This window comes from Miniopterus natalensis, chromosome 9 (assembly GCF_054644295.1).
Source record: "Miniopterus natalensis isolate mMinNat1 chromosome 9, mMinNat1.hap1, whole genome shotgun sequence".
NCBI lineage: Eukaryota > Metazoa > Chordata > Mammalia > Chiroptera > Miniopteridae > Miniopterus > Miniopterus natalensis.
The window spans coordinates 15,358,627-15,381,543 of record NC_142089.1 but is presented as its reverse complement, the minus strand read 5'-3'; the positions used below and the strand labels follow the sequence as shown (position 1 = coordinate 15,381,543).

General features: G+C 39.7%; 1 protein-coding gene across 1 annotated transcript in view; it reads right to left on the bottom strand.

Moving 5' to 3' along the window:
- The window catches only part of STX12 (syntaxin 12), a 36,829-nt gene that overhangs the window by 4,879 nt on the left and 9,033 nt on the right, over window positions 1-22,917 (bottom strand). The window contains exons 2-8 of the mRNA XM_016216803.2: window positions 17,114-17,183; window positions 15,502-15,601; window positions 10,521-10,658; window positions 7,250-7,293; window positions 5,681-5,786; window positions 2,647-2,719; window positions 798-880 (exon numbers count right to left, since the gene is read on the bottom strand). Coding sequence (XP_016072289.1) covers window positions 798-880; window positions 2,647-2,719; window positions 5,681-5,786; window positions 7,250-7,293; window positions 10,521-10,658; window positions 15,502-15,601; window positions 17,114-17,183 — 614 coding nt within the window. The remainder of the gene's footprint in view (window positions 1-797; window positions 881-2,646; window positions 2,720-5,680; window positions 5,787-7,249; window positions 7,294-10,520; window positions 10,659-15,501; window positions 15,602-17,113; window positions 17,184-22,917) is intronic.

The window sequence follows — 22,917 nt, the reverse complement described above, 5'->3', positions numbered from 1 at the left end:
AGTTTTGACTAATATGAAAAAGAATGTCACTTTACAGAAAGTAGAACAATTAACTCCCATTTATTCACTAATAAGTAACCCCAAAATGATAAACCCCTACTTATTCATAGATAAATAGCAGTTAGAGTTGATTCTATGTCCATCCTCTGTGCCAAACAAAGTATCTGCAAAGTCCTACTTTGTACCAACTGTTATCCTAACTGAAACAAATTTCAACTGTTTAGGATATAAAATTAGCCTTAAACAGATTTAGGTATCATGTTAGCATAATGGGGTTAGCTCTGTAGCTAAGAAGCTTCTACATAAGTTTAAACAAGGTTTGATGCCTTTTTGTAGATCTCTCTGCAAAGGAAAATACTAAAAATGTAACTGGGACTGCAATTATGACTAGTCTCCAACTTAAGCCTAAATAAAAGGCTGCAGCTGTTCTCAGTGTGTAGCGTATTCCAGCAATTTTCAACCAGTGTGCTGCAAGAATTTTTAAAACATGCAGTAACTGTCTATTTAGTCAGGGTCATTGACCTCTTTTCCCTTAGATTGTCAAATAAAAAAATGACAACAGCCAACACAATAGCCATCCGGTGTGAATGAATAAAAATTATACCAATTTTTTGTAAAAAACCAAACCAAACCACCACCACCTAAATTATACCTATTTTATATTTTTTAGTGTGCTGACAAATTTTATAATTAGTTTATGTGTGCCATGAGACGAGAAAGGTTGAAAATTGCTGGTGTATTCTAATGGCTCATAAAGTCTGTAGCACAGAGTGACTTTCCCTGGTACCTGCTTTTACCTGATAGTAAGCAGCTCGCTGTAACTGGTCAGTGGCTCTTTCCACATGTACCTCTGAGCTTTCCACATTGGCTTCTATGCTATCTGCAAAAAAGAAGGGCAGTGGATGTTTTATCAAACTCAGTTGTTTCAAGACTGCAAATCAAACAAACTTCTGATGTTATGGGTCCTGGTTTCAGCACCACCATTCCAACTATCCAGCCATGAAATTAAAAGTTACTAACCCTGGCCCTGGCCCTGGCCAGTGTGGCTCAGTTGGTTGAGCGTCGTCCCATACACCAAAAGGTCGCTGGCTCAATTCCAGTCAGGGCACATGCTCAGGTTGTGGGCTCGATCTCAGGTTGGGGTGCATATTAGAGGCAACCAATCGATGTTTCTCACATCAGTGTTTCTCCTTCCTTCTCTCCCCCTCTGTCTCTAAAATCAATAACTTTTTTAAAAAGTTACTACCTCCATTAGAGAATAACCCTATTCTTTGGAAATAAACACTGAAGTGTTTACGGGAAAGGATTATAAAGTATGCAACTAAACCACAGATGGTTGAGAAAAAATTATGTGTACACATATAACAAGAAAAAAATTTCTAAGATGTTCTAAATTAAAATTACAGCAGCCACAGCATAGCGTAAGAGAAAGAGACAAAATAGTTAACCTGTTAATAGCCATGGACCAGCTCTGACAAAAGACCACAGTTGTGTATATCTTAGAATTTAGGATTAATTTTCAGATGACTATTTCTACAGTTATCTAAAAGAGAGAATGGCCAGGTGCCATAGAACTCCAGAAGCCTCTGTTTCTTATTTACACACAAACTTTCCAATCTAATGCCCATAGCTAATTCACAGGAGTGGATACTTCTTTTGTGGGGACTTTGCTGCACCTATCCCAGAACTGGCCCCACTTCACCTTCTCCCACCCGTTTGCCTAAAGCTCACATAAATTCTTTCAGACTACCTCTTTCTTCCCCCTTCTCCCTAACTGATGTATAAAAACGCTTGCAAAACTCTGGGATGACGGACTTGCTGTCTTTTCTACCTAGCCATGCTGCTGGTGGTTTAGACTCCATGCCCTAAGACTGGTCTTTTTTTGCCAGCAATGGCCTAATAAACCCTTTTCTTTTAAAAAGACTTTCAGCCATGGAAGTTAAAAAATTTTTAACACATTATATATAGAGAAAGAGTGAGAGCAAATAAAAAGCAAATGGGGTAGAATGTTAACAAGAGGTAAGTCTGGCCCAGCCAGGCGTAGCTCAGCGGTTGAGCATCGGCCTACGATCCAGGAGATCATGGTTTGATTCCCGGTCAGGGCACATGCCCGGATTGTGGGCATGCAGGAGGCAGCCGATCAGTGACTCTCTCATCACTGATGTTTCTATCTCTCTCTCCCTCTCCCTTCCTCTCTGAAATCAATAAAGATATATTTAAAAAAAAAAAAAAAGTAAGTCTGGATAAAGGTTATAAAGGAATTCCTTGTAATATTTTTATTTTTGCAACTTTTAACACATTTGAAATTACTTCCAAAAAAAAAGCAGCTTATAAAAGGAGTTACTAATCCCATAATTGTGCAAGTTTCTAGAAATAAAGCTGGGAAGCTGACAGCTATCTCCCTAAACAGCCAGACTTACCAAGAGGCTATGGTAAGTGAATGGAGCTGAATATTCACTAAGGCCTCACGTTAACTTCTATTTTTGACGACAAGAAAATTGCCGAGAAGCTGAATTTAATAATTTTAATATGGCATTCCTAAATTCCTAAGACACATTTTATTTACTACTTTGCACACTCACTTTCAACTCACTTTATGTTAAAGGTATCAACTCACTTTATGTTAAAGGTATTAATAATACATACCAATCAGATCGCCCTGGTCATGTATCATCATAGCCAAATCTTTAAATATCTGATTGACATCCAAAATGTCAGCCTAAGGAACACAAAAAACAATTAACTAACATTAAGCAACATGTTAGAGATTCATTTCCTCTACTTACCTAAATTAGTAACATACCTAAAGCTATTAACACAGGTGTTTTTAAGGCTTATGAATCATATAAATTTCTTAGAACTATGCAATAAGCACTTCACAGTGTTAGCTATCATTAACTATTACTTAACTGATCCTCATGACACCCAATAAGACATTTATTATCCACATTCTATAGAAGAGAAAATCGGGGCTCGGAGAGGCTTAATGACTTATTCCAAGGTCTCACAGCTAGTAAGTGGACAAAATGAGAATGAAAAGTTCATGGTGTTTTCATTATGTTACTATGCCTCCTTTATATTTAAATTAATCATTCAGTAACTCTATGAAGTAAGTATCTTTGAAGATAATGAGGCTCAGAGAGGTTATGTAACTTGTCCAGTCACATAGCTTGTTGGTGAGAAAACTAAGCGTTGCAGCTAGGATTATATTTCTAAAGCCCATGCTCTTTTGATTGCAATACACTGTCTCTCAGAATGCTACAATAAAAACTGATACCTTGAAAGCAATGACTTCCTAATCATAACTTGGCAAGAATAGTTCTTGCTAGCACCCTCAATTACTTGCTAAGAGTCTGCTTTGGTTGGGACAGTCTGCTAGTTGCTGTGGATACAAAAGGGCTTAATAGGATACAAAAGGGCTTAATAACTAAGTGGGAATTGAGAGGATCAGCACACAACAAGATAAATAAGAAGGGCTTTATATGGGAAATGACTAATAAATGGTATAGAACACTGTGTAGAGGAGAAAAGACTTTGCAGAAGAGACAGGACTTGAGTTGTGCCTTAAAGCAAAAGAGAAGCCATACAAATGGAAAGGTAACTGAGTTAGAGCAAAAAGACCAGCTTGGCTGTAACACAGATGTGATACTGTGATTTATAATAAATATTTTTTGGTCTTTGTCCCATTCCTATAACAGAGCTCCTAAAACCCTTGGACTTTCCTAAGTGATTAAAAAAAAAGAGGTGTCTTGTTCATATCAAGCCTCATTCAATCACACCAGAGTTTATGATAAAGACTTGACTTTTGGATAGCCTCTAAGGATGGGGCATGGTTGCCAAGGGAACCAACCTTGTGATTAGAGGGTTGGAACTTTCAGCCCCACTCTGGGGAGGGAAGGGGTACTGGAGGTTGAATCAATCCCCAAAAGCCAATAATTTAATCAAGCCCATGAAATGAAGCCTCCATGAAAATGCTAAACAACAGGTTCTGAGAATTCCGGGTTAGTGAACACATGGAGGTCCTGGGAGAATGGTACACCTAGAGAGGGCATGGAAGCGCCATATACTTTCCCACAAACCTTGCCCTATGTATCTCTTCCATTTGGCTATTCCTGAGTTGTCTTCTTCTATAATAAACCAGTAATCTAGTAAGTAAATTGTTTTTCTGAGTTCTGTGAGCCACTCTAGCAAATTAATCAAAACCAAGGAGGGGGTTATGGGAACCTCCAATTTAGAACCTGTCAGAAGCACAGGTAACTACCTGGACTTGACACTGGCATCTGAAGTGTGGGACTGAAGTCAACCTGTGGGACCTGATGCTAACTCCAGGTAGACAGTGTTGGAACTGAATTAAACTGTAGGACACCCAGTTGGTGTGGCAGAATTGCTTGATGTGGAAAAACCGCCACACATTTGATGGCCAGAAGTGTCAGAAGTGTAGTGTCAGAATACAGGAGACACAAAAGAGTGTGTTATTTTTCCATTAGAACAGGGTTTGCATGTTAGATGTAGGAAATGACTGGACATGAAAATCGAGCCTGGCTAAGGAATTTGGACTTAATTCTGTTGGACTTAATTCTGTTGAATGTGAAGTGCCCCTTACATTCCCGACATCCATTAAGTTACATTGCTTTCCTTAGCTCCATATATCTCACTCCCTGCTGTAACAGTATTTCTAATGTTAGAAAACCAAGTCAATGATTAGTAGCAGAAGGTGAGAAGATAAAATATATAATAATTTTGAAAGGAATTAAATAAACAAACTTGAAGATGAACTGTCTCATCTAAGACCAGACACTGATGGGATCCAGGGCAGTGGGTCTCAACCCTGACTGCATATTATCATCTGGAAAATTTAAAAAAAAATCCATGCCCAAGGCCTCTTGTGGATATTTGCCAATTTTTAACCTACAAAATATAGGAGTTGTACATAGTTCAAACTAATAAATGGTGTGTCAGGAAGGAGAGCTGGGGCATAAAAAAAAAAGTGTCAGGGTTCAGAACTACTGCCACAGACGAAGGTCAAGGAGGAGTTCAAAGTTTTTCCCCTCCACAACCCTCCTTTCCCCACTGCCCCCTAGGGATGGCAGTCTTCTACCTCCATGGAGGAGAAAACTCCGGTTTAAGGATATTTTATTGGTTACTGTGCCAAATTAAAGTTGGAAACTCAGATGAGAAAGGCTTCAAGACCTTTCTCTCAACCCCCAATTCAAAAATTGTTCCAATTTCTCTGACCCACTAAAGTGATATCCACAACTTAAGATTAGACTTTGGGATGCAGAAAAATGGAGCAAACCTTTTGGCCTGCCTTTATTCTGGGCTATTCAGACTAAGCAAAGGGGCTCCTATAGAGCCCTACCTAATCTAGGGATTCGCACTGAGGATTGCGGTTAAAGTCTTAATGAGTGATACAATATTTGTTTGCCTTGCTCTGCTTTCCATGCTTATTCTCATGGAGACCATAGAAGATATGGTGCTTGAGGACAGGATTTGGGTATTCTTGGGCACCAATACCATCATAAGAGAAGTTCAAATTCACCAGATTACATTGAAACCTAACATCCAAATCACACAATGACTCATTTCATGTTTTTTCATAATCATGGAGAGAAAAATCCAAGTGGATTATACAGTGTAGCAAATACACTGAGTCAAACAAAAACCATGGCCTGGCTCTCACCTCCAACTGTCGAATCGCCGTTTCCCTCTCCTTAATAAGCTCCAGATCCTGCTCAGTGATGGCCACCTCGTCCTCCTGGCTCTGCATCTGGTTCCACTCCTCATGGCTGCAGTAAGACAAGCACCCTAGCTTATTCCTCCTCTCAAAGGTGTGCATGAGACATCTATAGCATCTCTACTGCCAGTAGAGCCTATCTGAGGACATCATGGGGCTCCAGCTCCTCTGGTATCAATTAATACAAAGTCTCTGAGGGCCATGATCTTCATATGCAGAGGAAAAGCACTGATAACATCAAGAAAACAAAGTCCCAGCTTTCATGGGCAAGACTGAGATGAAGCAGAATTGTAAGGGATGGGACTCCTTGCTGTTTCCATTTAGGGGTACACTCTGCAATCTTGCTGGGACTTGCTGGACAAGGAAAGTAGCAGAGATCTGAAGTCAATGAAGTACATTGACCCATTCTCTTCCAGGCCACTCTCAAAGTGCAAGTTGTGTTGGTAATCTTGGGTACTAAATAGGTGGAGAAGAGCAGGCCAAATGACCTGCAGTCTAACAGAAGAACATCTCCTGGTTTTCAGAAATCTTAAGATTATGCTTTGGGTTAAATACTTCTTAACAAAAACTAAGGTAAAAAGTTAGTGAAGTGTTATAACTCTACTTTTCAGGTACTATATTTAGAAGAATGGCAGGTGATACATTATACTAGACATGAAACACTTTGAAAATCCAGTATTAAGCATTTTTCTAACAGTATGCATAAATCATACATCATCATCACATTATTTAAAATATTTCCTCCATGTGCTGGAAATACAAAGCTGAATATAATACAGCACCCCAGGCTTTTGCGGGGGTGGGGGAGGGAGACAGATACCTATCTATGACAAAACATTTCCAGTTCTGAACTAATACCACAAATACGTTTCTATGAAATTACAGTAAATCCTCAATGTTGATAGGTTCTGTGACTTGAAGCAAAATTACATATAATGAAACCAATTTTACCATAGGCTAATTGATATAAACAAGAATTAAGTTCCTACGGCATCTGATCAAGGTTCTAAGAAAACATTGAACAAAGAGGTGTTATTTGAGGACCTACTATAGTTGATTCAATTTAAAGAAGTTAAGAAAGGAGACATCTTTCAGATACAAACTGTTTGCTTTCTCTTTTAATACTCCTAGAAAAATGAGTTGCTTCCATTTTAGAGATGAGGAAACAGAGATCCAATAACTTCGAAGAATTAGAAAATTATTTAGACCTCTTAATCTGTAGATTCGTGGCTTCATACTTATTCCTAGTGAGTCAGGCTCTCTACCCAACACAAAGTCATCAGGGGGTTCCTGGTATTTTTTATTCACCTTGAAATTATTCCTTATGTAATTCAAAAACCTTGGAAAAACCCATGGTTTTAATATTTTTGTTTTATTTGGTGGATTATAAATTAACCACCCCAGGTCTCCCTTTATTTTCCTCTTTTTTCTCTCTCACTGATTTTAAAAATTAAAAGTATAAAGAATAGAATCTCATCTCAACTAGCTAGAAAGTTGTCTGAATAATTCCTTTACCTGTCAAATGAGACGAGCTGCTCCTCTCTTTGCCTCTCTTCCGCCTAGAAAGCAGAGGGTATTATTGATGCTGTTATCCAGAAATATGTCACAGAAACACGAAACAATAGCTTCCTTTAGCTAGAGTGTAAAGAAGCAACAGCCCTTGGATCCAACAGGATCTCCAGGATGGCACAGGGCTCTGGCAATCTGTCTTCACTAGGAAATGGGTGAGAAAGAAAATCTGCATTCCAGCTTGGGCTCAGAACAGAAACTATACTAGACAGGATGGAGAGAACATGGGCAGGAGAGAGGATTAAAAAGTAATAATGAATGATGATAACCTACTTTACAGTTTGGAGGGAGGCGGATTAAGGGAAAGCTGAAAACTTGAAACAAATTTTTAGAGTGTAAAGATTTTTTAAAATGGACATTTACAGCATATTAGGTATTAAAGTGGCAAACTCACTTCAAAATTCATGTATTTAGTTTTGTAATTAAAAAACTAAGATGCCTGGCCGTGTGGCTCAGTGTCTGAACATCAACCCAGGAACCAAGAGGTCACCAGTTCAATTCTGTCAGGGCACAAGCTGGTGTTACGGGCTTGATCCCCAGTAGGGGGTGTGCAGAAGGCAGCCAACTGATGCTTCTCTCTCATCAGTGTTTCTGTTTCTCTATCCCTCTCCCTTTCTCTCTAAAAAAATCAATGAAAACATATATACACACACACACACATAAACTAAGAAAAAAATGTTAAAAGAGCAATCTATTCCCATTTTTAAAAAGCTTTCCCTTTTTAATATAGCAATAATAAAAATAAGCAAAATTTAAAATTTTTCAAAATTCTACTCCTGCAGAGGAACATGTGGATTTTTTTTCTTTTTAATTTTTATTTTCCCCAGGTTAAGAAACAAAACACTACTACTGTCCTAAAGCCTACCTGTGTGCCCTTCTCCAATTACAACCCCCCTCCCTCTCTCCTTTAAAGTAACCATTATCCTGACTTTGTGATAACCATTTTCCTGTATTTTACATATCTAGTGACATGTGTCTTCATTTAATATAATTTTACCTGACTTTGACTTTACATGATTGGGACTACGTAGTTTGTATTCTTTCGTACTTTGATTGGATCACACCCGATTATGCCACATCCATACTGATACTGAAATGTAACTGTGGTTCATTCATTTTCTTTGCTGTATATTACAGTATAGGAATATATCACAAGGTATTGATCATTTCTTCAGCTGATGGACATTTGGATGTTGCCAACTTTTGACTACTACAAATAATGCTGCTATGAATGAACGTTCCTATACATATATCCTTGTACTAACATGTACAGTTTTCTCTAGTGTAGAACTAACTACTCGGTCATAAGGTATGCATGTGTTCTGAAGTTACAGCCAAAATGTTTTCCAGTGGTTGTTCCAATTCATATTACTACCAGCCAGGTAGGAAAGCTCCTGTTGCATTGTATCCGTAACAACAACCCTTGGTGTTCATAGAATTTACAAATTTTGCCCTTCTTTTAGACATGAAATAGTATGTCACTGGGGTTTTAATCTGCAGTTCCAAAATAGAGGTGCTGATAGCAAACTCTCTTGACTGAAAATGTCTTTAGCCCTCATTCTGGATATCTGCTTTCAGAGGGTTTAGAATCCTACGTAGGCAGTTATTGTCCTTCATAACATTAAAGAGGCACCCTACTGGCTTCCATTGCTGCTGCTGAGAAGTCAACTGTCAATCTAACTATTGTGTCTTTAAAGTTTTCTATTGTTTTTCCCTGGCTAGTTTTATGACTTTTCTCTTTGTCTTTGATGTTCTGAAGTTTCTTTTGATGTATCTAGATGAAAGTTTTTTATTTATCCCTCCTGGACGGGCTGGGCTTCTTGAAACTACAGATGAGTATCTTTCATCAGTTCTGAAATATTACTATCGATTATCTCTTCAAATATCATCTCTGTTCTACGTCTACTCTACTCTTGCTCTGTAACTCCAATTAAAACTCTGTTATATCCTTTCACTTCATTCTTCATTTCTCAAAATCCTTCTTTCCTATTAACTTCTTCACCCACTGTCCTACATGTTGGATAATATCTTCTAACCTATTTTCTAGGTAAACCACGCATCCATTAAGTTTTTAATCTCCACATTATATTTTTCAATTCTAGAAAATCTTTTGATGTTTTTCCAGAGCTTTGTGTAGTTTCCTGCTTCCTGCAGATGTTTTCTAATTTTTCTTTTATTTCTTTAAACATAGTAAGTATAGTTGTCTTATAACTGTAATAATAAGAAGCCTTTGTAAGTCTATTTCACCTCACTGCTGTTTCTACTAGTTCTAGTTCAGGGTTATTTGTTTCTTTGTGTTACACTATGCTGCTCACACTTCAGAAACTGAGGGTATTGTTTCAGGACTAGGATAAAAGTGCCTAGCTACAGAGGATTTCTATTTGCTTCTTCCTGGCACTAGGTACTCTACCAGTCCTGGAATACTTGAAGCTTGAGGCTTTTTGTACCTCCAGGTAGTATGAGTTAGTGCAGTCAATTTGCCTGAAGGTTACTTTGTGGTATAGCTTACAGTCTGGATTTCCCCCTCCCTCCTGCTGTCCTCCACCTGCTTAGCTCGGTGCTAAAGTAATCTTTTTGCAATCCACCGGGGGATATAGTCTTCTAGGGCCCAGTTTAATTTGAGAAGTGTCTTCCTTTAGATTTTCCACCTTGCATTGGACTTTAGTCCACCCACATGCCAGGAGGACATTAAAACTGCAGTTCAAGTTTTTCCTCAGTAAATGTATCAGTATAAAAGCAGTTTCAGTGCTCTGCTTACCACTACAGGTTCTCACCTTCTCTTAGCTTTTGACCTTAATATTTCCATGGCTCTTAGGTACTTTTGAGAAGTTGGGTTGTTAAAATCTAGTGTTTGCTAATTCTTTTCAAAGAGAAAGCTAGTCCAAATGGCCCAGCCTACTATATTCTAAGAAACAGATTCATTCTTTCTTCTTTGTTAAAGTTTTTAATGGAAGGCCAATATGACAAACAAGAAAATTACACATAACTCTACCTGTCACTTTTTTTAACCTTTGTACACATTCCTTTCCAATCTTTGACCATACGCACACCTTATTTTTTACATAGGTTATACCAACCTGACATTTTCACAGCAGCTAATGTCTATATTTATTATTTGGGGGGACAGTAAACAAAGGCTAATGGTCAGAGGGGGTAAAAAGGCTTAGGAAAGAACATCCTGAAACTGGCAAAGGTCTTCTTTGGGGAATAAACTTACAGAAAGTCGAGATCCAGCTCTTGCTCTGGCAATACTCTCCTTTTCCTTTTCAGACACCTTTCTCTGCACAGCCTGGAAATTGTTTAAGGCTGCAGAGAAGTCATTCATGAGGCGTTCCTTTTGAAGTTTCTGCTGCCGCTAAGGAAATTAAACAAAAACTTAAAATTTCATACTAATCCCAAATCCCATACCCATTAAAAGCAATATTATACCCCCTGAAGATTCCCTACTAGGACAATTACTATGAAATAGGATCTTCCTTAAATTAATAAATTTGCTCTTTGCTAACTCAAATCCCTGGTTAATACTACATAAGCCACGTCAGAATGAAAATTTTCATTCTGACAAACCTGGGAACTGGGTGTCATTTACCTTTGCAAGGTAATCTCAGAGGGAATTGCAATTCAGAATTTTGGTTCCCTGAAGAAGCGAAAGACGAGTAAATGCCTTTGATCTCAGAATGGACTCAGAGATTATTTTTTATTAAAATGTTAAAACTATTCATCTATGCTGAGTTCACAGCTTCCCTGAAAACAATAGGGTTATTTCCTTTCTACTATGGTGAGGTTTTAAATCTTTGAAAACCTGAAAACTAATTTGTATAGTTACAGGCTACCTTAACTAAGCTTCCTGATTCTATGTCTCAAAACACACATAATGAGAGCACTTGCTGTGGGCTGAGAACACAGGTAAAAACTCACCCCTGACCTCAAACAGCTTATCATGTATTTATAGATAAAGGATATAGATATACAAGTAACAAGTCATTATAAAGAACTGCTATATCCAATCAGTACTATACGTGTTTAGAGGCACATATAATCAGTAAGAACTCAAGGGGTCAAAAGGCCTCGAAAGGAGATGGTCACTGAGGAAAGAGAGGAGTGAGAGGAGGGGTCAGGCAGCTCTAGGCGGGAGAACAGGGTGAGCAAAGGCAGGGTGGTAGAAATTTGAAGAGGGTCGATAAAGAGATAGTTTGGTTGGAACCACAGGATTTTTCATGAGAACAGCTAAAAGACGAAAGTAGAAAGGCAGGGAAGGGGCTGACCACAGCAGGTTTTAAGAGCCAAGCTAATGATTTTGGGACTTAATCTCTAAAGAATGAAGAACAATGAAGGTTTCTGAGCAGGGATCAGGACAGGCACAAAATGATAACTTAGAAAAATGAGTCTGTGATGGTGTACAAGAGAGAATGGAAAAAAGGAGTCCAAACGATTACTGCAATAGTCCAGACTTAAGGTTAGGAGGACATGGTAGCTGTCAGCAGTGGGAACACAAAGAATTACTTTAAGAAACACTAGGACTTTGCGAGTGGTTGCGGAGGGAGCAAAGCCAAGATGGGCTCAGATCTCACACCGAGAGAGCGAAGGTAGCGCTGAGAGCACAGTTAAGGGAGAAACTTGTTTCCCTTTTTCTGGATTTTTATTTTTTCATAAACATTGTAACAGTAAGGGGGGGGGAAACATCATTCCCCAATCTATGAAAAACACTATCTTTTAAGTATATCATACACATTTTCCAAGTTATAGTCTTCACAATTACAGTCGTTGTTACATAATACTCCATCAAACTGATCTAGTAAATTTTATGTAAGCATTCCTTCTAGACTGTTCCTACTTTTTAACTATTAGAAATAAAGCTAGCCGCTGGGCATGGCTCAGCGGCTGAGCATCGACCTAGGATCCAGGCGATCGGGGTTTAATTCCCAGTCAGGGCACATGCCCGGGTTGCGGGGCTCGATCCCCAGTAGGGCGTGTGCAGGAGGCAGCCGATCAATTACTCTCATCATTGATGTTTCTGTCTCTCTCTCTCCCTCTCCCTTCCTCTCTCTGATATCAATAAAGATATATATATAAAAAAAAGGACATGATAATTAAAAAAAAAAAGGAAAAGTGAGCCCCACTGTGATACTTAATATTTATACACTGCTTACCATGTGCATGTACTGATATATGTACTTTATATAATTCATTTAATCCATACAAGAACCTACATTAGTTAGGTACTATTATAGTACCTATTTTACAGATCAGAAAACTGAGGCCCAGAGATTGGTTAAGTAATTCGCCAGGGTCACACAGAAAGTTGGCACAGGTAGAATTTAAACCCAGGAAATTTGGCTCCAGTGTACATAGTTGTTTTCCTCCTCTTAGTACTTTCTTCCTCAGGGCAAATTTGGATGACTGGGAACATTAGGTCAAAAGGCTCAAATTTTCTATGACAATCCATTTTGCCAATCAACTTAGTTAAAGGGTTTGGTTGAACGGGAAGAATTCTGTATAAAACAATACGTTATATTTTAGATGAAGGCAATATATTCAAGAGGAGAGTTCAGAACAGGAATTGGCAATAGAGGCTTAGAGGCTAAGGCTGGAAAAAGATCCAGGGGTCATGTTTATAAAGATGACAGGGAGCTTATAAAAGTAGACAGGACTCCTGAGGGAGAAATCAGAGAGTGAGAAAACTACAGGATCAATGGCAGAGCCTTGGGGCATGCCCACTTCTAGGAAGCTATAGAATCAGAGAAGGAAGCTGAGACTCAACCTGGGGTAAGAGAAAAAAGGCCATAAAGGGGTCACCGGAGTTGGAGGACAGAATGAAAGGGAATCGTGGAAAGAAGAAAGTTTCAGTGGAGACAGGACAGGCAAGAAGGATCAAACAAAATCAGAGAAGTGAGTAAGAACCAAAAAGGGCCACTGGATTTAGCAACTAGAAGATCACGGATGATAGTACATAAGTATGAAAAAAGTACTGAAAGTAGAATGTACTGCTTGATATATAAGACAGTAGCAAAAGATGGGTAACGTGGCTAAGATTAATTAGATGAAGAAAGCCTTGAAAGGAAAAGAGTATTCAGCACAATAGGAGGAAGGGAATCAAGGAACTATATTTCACCAGAGATAGTATGTTTGTAGATCTACATCATGTCCTTAATGATCTAACATAAAGGAAGGGAAAAATACCATGCGTAATCCAAAAATAACTCCTATCTGATTTTGGAATACATTAGAGTCAATTAAAAAAATTTTTTTGGTAGCATAGATTTAACTTCCCATTTATGTTTTGCTTAGGCTACTAATTAACTCTTAAGTACTTTCACTTTCAATACTCCGTTTGCATCAGACCCTTAGACTCCTTTTCTACTACTGCTATTGCCTACAAGTGTGTATTACCTAAGTGCGCAGCTGGGAGGAAGAGAGGGGTAATTCTGAAACAACTCAGAGATACTGGATGGCAACGGGGAATTTGTCCATAATTAAAATATCAGCATGAGTAGCAACTAAAACAAACAGCACACATATGGATAAGGGTGAGTACATGAAGATTACTTTTTATCTGCAGGATGAGAAGCATCTAGCCTTGGATCCTCTGTTTTGTGCGAGGGGCTCCAAAACTCCACAGACTAAACATATACTTCATTAAACAGCTTGCCAGGTATAGATTAAATTAGTGATCTTCACACTTTTTTGATGGACACAAACAGTAAGAATGCAACATCTTGATCCAGTATCATATATACACATATATATATATGAAACAAGTTTCATGTAACAATAACGCACTCTATTTCTACTCTATGTCAAAATGATGGTCACAACACACTAATTTTATTTTATGTTCCAATAGCCACAACTCACAGACAACCCCTGAGTAGGGAAGTTGTAGGCTTCATCTTTAGAGTCATCAGAGATAGGACATCATCATTTAAAAAGTTCAATACAATAGTGTGGTGAAGGCCTGGGGAGGGGAGTAGGTGCAGGGTGGAAGGGGTCAAAGGGGACATCTGTAATATTTTGAACAATAAAAAATAAATAAATAAAAATTAAAAGTTCAATAATAGGCCCTGGCTGGGTAGCTCACTTGGTTAGAACATCGTCCTGATACACCGAGGTTGCGGGTTCGATCCCCCATCAGGGCACATACAAGAAACAATGAATGCATGAATGAGTGGAACAACAAGTTGTTGTTTCTCCCTCTCTTTCCCCTTTCTCTATCTAAAATTTTTAAAAAGTGTCCAGCTGGCATGGCTCAGTGGTTGAGTGTTGCCCCAGACACCAGGAGGTCATGGTTCTATTCCTGGTCAGGGCACATGCCTGGGTTGCAGGCTCAGTCCCCAGTAGGAGGCTGATGATGTTTCTCTCTCATCGATGTTTCTATCTCTCTATCCCTCTCCCTTCCTCTCTCTCTAAAATAAAAACATATTTTTAAAATTAAAACAAAATCAAGTAATATAAGTGCCCCCCATGAATGGTATAGAAGCTAAAAGCAAAATGGACTCACAAGAGGCTTAAGTAGATGAAGGGTTTTTTTCCCCTGGAAGAGAGAGGATTTGAGGTAGACCATGAATGACAGGTAAAAGAGTCAAGCCGCACTGGAGGGAGCACATCTGACTTCAGGAACGTGTAAACAAAAGGCACGGCATATTGAGGGAACAAGGAATCCCTACCGAAAGTGTTTAAGGATTTAAATGGCCAGTGAATAAAATTACTTGAAAAGAGAAGTCATTTTTCCTGAGCATTTCCTCAACCTGAGACCTATGAATGACTCATGATGGGACATGAAAGTGACTGCAAAATATAAAAGACATATGATTGAAATGTATAGATAATGGATACAAAAAGAACTAGGATCAAGCCTGGAAACACAAGGCTGCTAGACAAAACCCCAAAAGATGCAAACACTGAGATTCCTCTTCAGTTAAACCTATTCTATTAATATACTAATGTGTTATTACTAATAATAGCAGTAGCCACCACATACTGAGTACCTACTAAGTGCCAGGCACTTTGCAAGATCTGATGCAGACATTTTTTCTCTTGCCACAATGGCCACATACCCCCATTTTACTGATAATAAAGTTGAGATTTAGAGGTCTATCTAGCACCAAAGGCTAAGTTATTTTTATTTCATACACTGTATTTCCATTAAAACAAAGTCCTTTCCTATTAAAAAACAAAATGAAAAACCAGAAAATACCTACCTGTTCTGAAGTAGATAAGGGAAGGGGCAAGGATCCTAATTCCTTCAGTAATTCATTTGTTTCCTTGGCAAGCTGATTTGTAGAGTGTTGTATCTGCTGCCTAAGAGAGAAAAGACATGTTTCAGGATGGTCTCGCTTCTTAAGAGCTGTTATTGTTAGTATCAGCTTGTTCTCAGAGTGTCTCACACGCAGGAAATGAAGGGGCAAGTGACGAAATACATTCCTAGATGCCCAGGTTCACAACAAAATTCCAGAACTACTACCCAGTCAAACCCATGTCAAGGCTTCATCATATTACTGAGCAGAAACAACCTGCCTCAGTGAAACTGGACGATCGGGTATTTTAACTTTTTGGGGAGAAAAGAAAAGCAGATCAGCAGTTCTGATAGAAATATAAGAAGATCAATTGCCTCCACAGCTAAATCTAATAATTTTAACACACTAAGCTCTCTCACAAAACTGTCAGAGTTGCCCAGGAGCTCTGCATGGTTACTGTCACAGTGCACTGCCTAGAGAGAGAATCCTGGTAGCTGAATGAAATGTACATTAAAAGCACAGCTCCTACCCTAGGGAACAACCGCCAAAGATCTACTCCCACATTCCTGCTTAAAGCTGATGCTTTTTCATCTTTAGTCTTGATTCCCTACCAGTCCTTTATGCTTGACTTTCTGCTTCTTTCCTCTAAAACAAAAAAGCCCCATAGTGTGTAAACATATATAAGGAGTAGAGAGGTAAGGACATTAAAGAGGGAAGGATATGTAATATATTAGGTGGATTAAAAAGTAGTGGAAATTCAAAAAGGGCAGAGTCATGATTTCCTCTGCTACCTGGCCTTTTCTACAACGATTTTATGGGTGGACGGAGAAACCGCACTACTAACTATTAATGTTTTTTCACTGCAAAGGGGCCTGCCTCCAAGATAAAAAAAACAAGTGAGTCAAAAACAAGAGGGAATCAGTCAGGAGCCTGAAAATCCCAGACAGTACTGTAATATCCAGAGGTATTTCACATTTCCCTGAAAAAAGCTCAAAGTAGTAAGTCATTCTCTTACTTCACAATGTCTAAGACAGGAAACAAAGAACATTGTTCAGTATATTTTAAAGAGGAAGAACAGAATTTCTAAAAGCAGAAATGTGCTCAAGAAAGATGTGGAAAAAAAATCATGTGTCTCTACTACCAGTCTACTGTTCTCTCAGGCTCCCCTGGGGTCTTTCTGAATAAATTTTTCTGATAATGTATACATAAGGTTGGAAATCCAACTAGATGAGATGAGTTCTGCAGATCATCAGGAGTCCTCTGCCAACAGGGAGGCTCCTTTAGGCAAAATATAGTTTAAGAGAGGTAGGGGTTCCCTTCTCTATTTCCTTAAACTGTTCTGCTAAACTGTCCAAGGGAAGAAAGAACCAGAGATCAAGAACTTTAAGAGGCAGGAAAGATCACAATCCATTATTACATTTTGTTGCCCCTCTTCTAGATCCAGCTATTACCTCATGTCCCACTGCCTCTCACTCTGACTTCACAGGCCTGACACCTAAGCTGCCATGCAGCAATGATATTAAGTATATCCTCGAAAGGCGCTCATAAAACCCAGCCTTGTTAGGAAGCTACTCACAGATTTTCCTGTAGCTTGGTGGAGTCCTGCTTAGTTCCTAGTTGGCTCATCAAATTCTTTATCTGAGAGGCTGAGAAGAGAGGAAAAAAGATTTGTTAAAAGAAAAATAGATTCATCATGAGCACTCTATGTCTAAGATCACCAGTTTCCACATCCTGAACAAATGCATGTAACTAATAGAAAGCTTGCTATGATCAAAACCTTGGCATCTACATTCCCTTCGAAACTAGTTGCGGGGTTCACCGCTGTCCTATAGAGTAACTACACCTCTAAGTGGAAGGTGGTGGTTTTGTTCATCACCCCCAAAGAACATCCAAATCTTCCCAGATTTCCCATGGCACTGGATAAAAATTTAATCACCTTTAGAAGGGCCTTAATACCAAATATCAATTCACAATAAAAACTACAATCCACTAGTACACAATTTTTTATAGCAAACCTTTTTGGAAAGACAATGTATATTATTATTAATAAGTTACCACTGACTGAGCACCTCTATGTGCCAGGCACTATATCAGGAGCTTTATATACATTATCTTTTTAATTTTCACAGCAATATCTGAAGTAGGTATCATTTTGCAGGTGAGGAAACATATTTAAAGAAGTATCTTAGTCCGGCTGGGCGTGGCTCAGGGGTTGAGCATCGACCTAGGAGATCACAGTACGATTCCTGGTCAGAGCACATGCCCAGGTTGCAGGCTCAATCCCCAGTCAGGGGCATGCAGGAGGCAGTGATCAATGACGACTCTCTCATCATTGATGTTTCTACCTCTCTCTCCCCCCTTCCCTTCCTCTCCCTGAAATCAATAAAGATATATTTTAAAAATAAATAAATATCTTATATAAGGGTACACAATAAGTAGAAGGGCAAAAAAGTTAAACTCAGGTACATACTTGTGTTCTTCCAACCATGTTGTCTATAGTCAAATACACAGTTTTATTCAGCTAATTCTACCTTTTCCTAGATATTTTGCTAAGACTAGGAATGATCATGTTTGAATCCTGGGTGTTTAAACCCCTAGCCCTGGACCAGCAGTGATGCAGAGGAATTGATTATCTGTCAGTAAGAAGGAACACTCTTAACACCAGCCTGCCTGGGAATCCAAACACTCCACCCGCCCTCACTAATTTCTGCAACAGGAATAGAGACCTTGATTTATTTTGTGTCCTGCTTCCATGCCCTTTTTTATGCTGTTGAAGTCCTAAGTTCACTGAGCATCCTTATAACCAGTGTTTTAAACTCTGAATCTAGCAGATTGTTTGTCTCCATTTTGTTTATTTCTTTCTGGAGTTTTGTCTGTTCTTTCATTTGGACATGTTTCTTTGTCCCCGCATTTTGGCAGCCTCCCTGTGTTTGTTTCTGCGTATTAGGGAGAGCTGTTATGTCTCCCAGGCTTGGTAGAGTAGCCTAGTGTAGTAGGTGTTCTGTAGGGTCGAGTGCCACAGCCTCCCCAATCATCCAAGCTGAGCACTACAGGTGCGCTCTGCCCACCCCCATGTGGACTGTGTACACCCTCCTGTTATAGTTGCCTTGGCTGCTGTTGGCACATCAACGAGAGGGATTTGGACCCAGGTCTATCGGCTCCAAGGACTGGCTGCGACCACTGACCACCAATCACCAACCATCGTGCAGGATCAACTGTGCAGGGACCCACTCCATGGAGCAGGACTTACTTCAGGGGGGCTCTGGTGCACACTGGGTACACCCCTTGAGTGTGTAGCTTGTGGAGGTGGTTGAATGGTGCTTCAAAGTAGTCTGAAGCTGTCTGCTGGGTGTGCTGGGCATTCCAAAGATGTAGGCCAAGGTCTGCCTGGGGCCACCCAGCATGAGCTACAAAGCAATCTGCAAACGGTTGCTGCCTGTGCTGGGCTTAGAGGTGCCCAGGCGAGATCAAGCTGTGAACCAAGGCTGGCTGCTGCTAGTGACTGACCTGGAGCCGCTTATGATGAGGTACAGGGCATGCTGAAGCCAGATGCTGCTCTTTTGAGAGATTTTAGCAAAGTCTAAAGCATGAGCCAAGACAGGACATTTGTATAAAAAAGCCACTGGAAAGAGTTTGGGTGGGTCCTGAAGGTTAGGTGGGGCAGGGTCACAGGGAATCACCAGGGTGGGGCAAACAGTGTGAGCCTGGAGACTCAGATATGGTGCCACCCGCCAGCTGTGTGTATGGAGGGGGTGTGTCTCAGAAAAGGAACAATGGCATCTACCAGCACTTTTGTCTGGCAGAAAGCCTCACCCACCCAGCTTTCACCCTGATGACAGACAATTCAGTTTCCCCCAGTATGTCCCTGCTCCCTTTCAAGCTGCTGCCCCAGTGCTGGAGCTCAGAGGGAGTGAGTTCAGAGTAAGTCCATGTGCGGGCCCTTTAAGAGGAACTGTCTCAGACTCCAGCAACCTTCCTTCAGTCAGCCACAATCCCCACTGTTTTTTACAGCCAAAAGTTATGGGGATTTCTCTTCCACTGGAACTCTGGAATCAGGCGCTGGTGTAAGGCTGAGACCCCTCACTCCTCAGGGGGAACCTCCGAGGACAAAATATCTCTCTTCACTTTTATTGATTACAAATCAGTGTCAGACCAGACCATTCCGGGTCTCCACCCCTCCTACTAGGCTTCTTCCTTAAATTCCTAGTTTAGGATTTCCATTCAGCTAGATTTCTGGTGTTCTGAATGATGGTTGTTCTGCAGAGTAGTTGTAATTCTGATGTGGCTGTGGGAGGATGAGAGTACCGCATTTACCTACACTGCCATCGGGACTGGACGTCTCCTATCGTCTTTTTGCATCTACAATAACATACCTTGGAATGTCAAAGTTTATCTCCTTTTCCAGACCCCTCAGGACACAGCCATTGCACCAAAGCATGAGACCACAGAACCCCCGCCTTGTTATCTTGTTTCCACATACTATCTCTGTGTTGTAATTGATAACTATCCTGTACCTAGCAATGTAAAAGAAGCCTCTCTTTGTTTTACTTTTTATCCAATCTCAGAGATTTCCCTGCTTTGCTTTCTCCCACATCTCTAATCTACCATCAATGGACTTCACGTAATCCTCCTAAAGTCTCCTTTAATTCTAATGTATAAAGTAAGCTGTAAAACTGCCATTCTCTGGAGCATTTTCTCAATTCATTGAGATTTTGCTTCCCAGAAATTGTCATCAGTTTGGCTCAAATAAACTCTTCTAAGACTTTTTCTAGGGCTGGATTTTCTTTTGTGGACAGTCTCTAAGTCTGATAAGAAACAATGATTAAGCAAAATCTTCTAATTGATTGATGGGTGACTCTACTCTTAAATGGAAATTGAACAGCCTAGTCCTTAGCAATATGCACAAGTTTCTCTGTAGTCAAAATAATCACTGTATCATGGATGTTTCAATCCAAAATTTCTCAAGTCCAGAATATATAGGTTTATAGCAGTTGTAATTATGACTTTCTAGCAAAAATATAACTCCAACTTTATAATGGAAATATAGGATTCACTTGATTACAGGAAGATGTAACCACTATAATTACTGCATTCTGCTAAGATAGCATTATATGCCTGGCCAGTGTGACTCAGTTGGTTGACTGTTGTACCGAGTTTTGGGCTCGATCCCAGTAGGGGGTATGCAGGAGGCAGCCGATCAATGATTCTCTCTCATTGATGTTTCTGTCTCTCTCTCCCTCTTCCTTCCTCTCTCAGAAATCAATAAAAACAATAAAGAAAAGATGGCACTATATAAACTATAAACCATTTTTCACATGAATTTCCTTCTTATCTAAGTCAAATGGGAATCAGGATATCACTAAAGCTATCAACTGGCTAGCCATACAAATAATTGATGAAAAAGGGCAGACATTCGAATTTACTGAGCATTTACTATGTGCCATTGGGTAATATATATATATATATATATTTTTTTATTTATTTTTTTAAACAATGAGGAACTCTTTATTTATTTTTAAAAATGTCTTTATTGATTTCAGTGAGAGGAAGGGAGAGGGAGAGAGATAGAAACATCAATGATGAGGGATAGTCATTAATCCACTGCTTCCTGCACGCCCTGCACTGGGGATTGGGCCCGCAACCTGGGCATATGCCCTGGCAGGGAACCGGACTGTGTTCTCCTGGATCCTAGGTTGATGCTCAACCACTGAGCCATGCCCAGCCAGGCTGGGCTACATTCTTGATATAGTATAATAAAAATTATATTTGATTTTTGTCCCTGGTTCCTGGAACAAAGCTACTAAAACCCTTGGGATTTCCTGAGTGATAGGAGTGTCTTTTGTTATCCCTAAAGAGCCCCGTTTTAGCACACCAAATTTATGCTAATGAATGACTTGGGTGGGGGCCTCTAGATAACCTTAGATTGGGTGAGACTGGTCACCAGAGTGACCAAGTGATTAGAAGGTAGGAGCTTTCAGCCAGACCCAGGGACCTTAAGAAAGAGGAATGGTGAGTGAAAGGGTACAGCTTAAGCTCTCTAAAAATTCTTAAACTAGATTCGATGAACTTCTGATTAGTGGAAAGGGTGTCTTGACTTCAGAGGGGGCAAGGTAGCTCAGAGCCCTTTCTTAGATACCTTGCCCTAGGCATCTCTTCTGTCTGGCTGTTTCTGAATTATATCCTTTTACAATAAACTGGTATCCTAGTAAGTAAATGTTTTCCTGAGTTCTGTAAGGCACTCTAGCAAGTTAATGGAACCTGAGGAGGGAACCGTAGTTTCTGATTTGCAAGTGGTGTAGAGCGGGTGGGGACCAGTCCTATGGGAGTGAGCCCTTACTTAACCTGTGTAGGAATTGAGTTAAATTGTAGGACACCCAACTGGTCCAGAGAAGCTGATTATTGCTTGATGTGTGGAAAACCCCCACACCTAGTGTCAGAAGTAAATTACTAAGAGTAGAGGAAACATGGGAGGAGTGTTTTTCCTTTACATTTGATATGCATGATCTTATTTGATTCCACAATCCTTTAAATAAGCATTACTACATCCCAATATTATAGATGGACACACTGAGGATCATGAAAATGTCAACCAAAATTATTTTTAGACTGTAATAAGGAATAAAAGCATTCATTTGATCACAGAGTTGCAGCCCAGAAGACACAGATTCGGGGAGCAACTAAATTGTGCTCCCACAAGACAAAGGAGAGGTCACCTTTTATAAAGAATTTTCCTGCCCACAGTTCCCATTTTGGCCTGTTTCATGCAAATGAGTTTCCCAAATTGTACAGTTCTGATTGGTCTAAATCATGCAGTTAGGACGGAATGGTATAGATGTAAATGAGGATATTATTTGCCTAGTTCTGATGGAACCAGGCAGTTCCCAGTACCTTGGTAGAAAGACTGAAACCAGGGTTTCCCTGCAGTGGTTGACTCAACATAAACAAGTAGGGGGGCACAGTGTAGAGAGTTCAGTCTGAGGTTCTTCCGGGAATAGAGTACATGAGGAGCTCCTGTCAGCAAATGGCCGTTAGATAATCTTATTCATGTAATTTGGGCCCTCGGTTGACCATAGGGAGTCCACCTCAGCAGATAAATTACTTTTCGGGGTTCACAGGAGCTACAGAATTCATTCATTCAGAGTACATACTCTACCCTGTTCTATCTGTGCTCTTGGAGACATTTGCTCTCAATAAACTTACATTTTAAGGAAAAGAATAAATAATAGCATATATCAGGTAGTGATAAGTACTATAAAGAAAAATAAACTTAGGTAAGGGCTGGAATAACAGGGGGTGGGGGTTGGGTACTAGTTTACATAGGGTGATCTGAGAAGACTTCTGACAAGGTAACACTGAGCAAAGATCTTAGAGGAAGTGAAA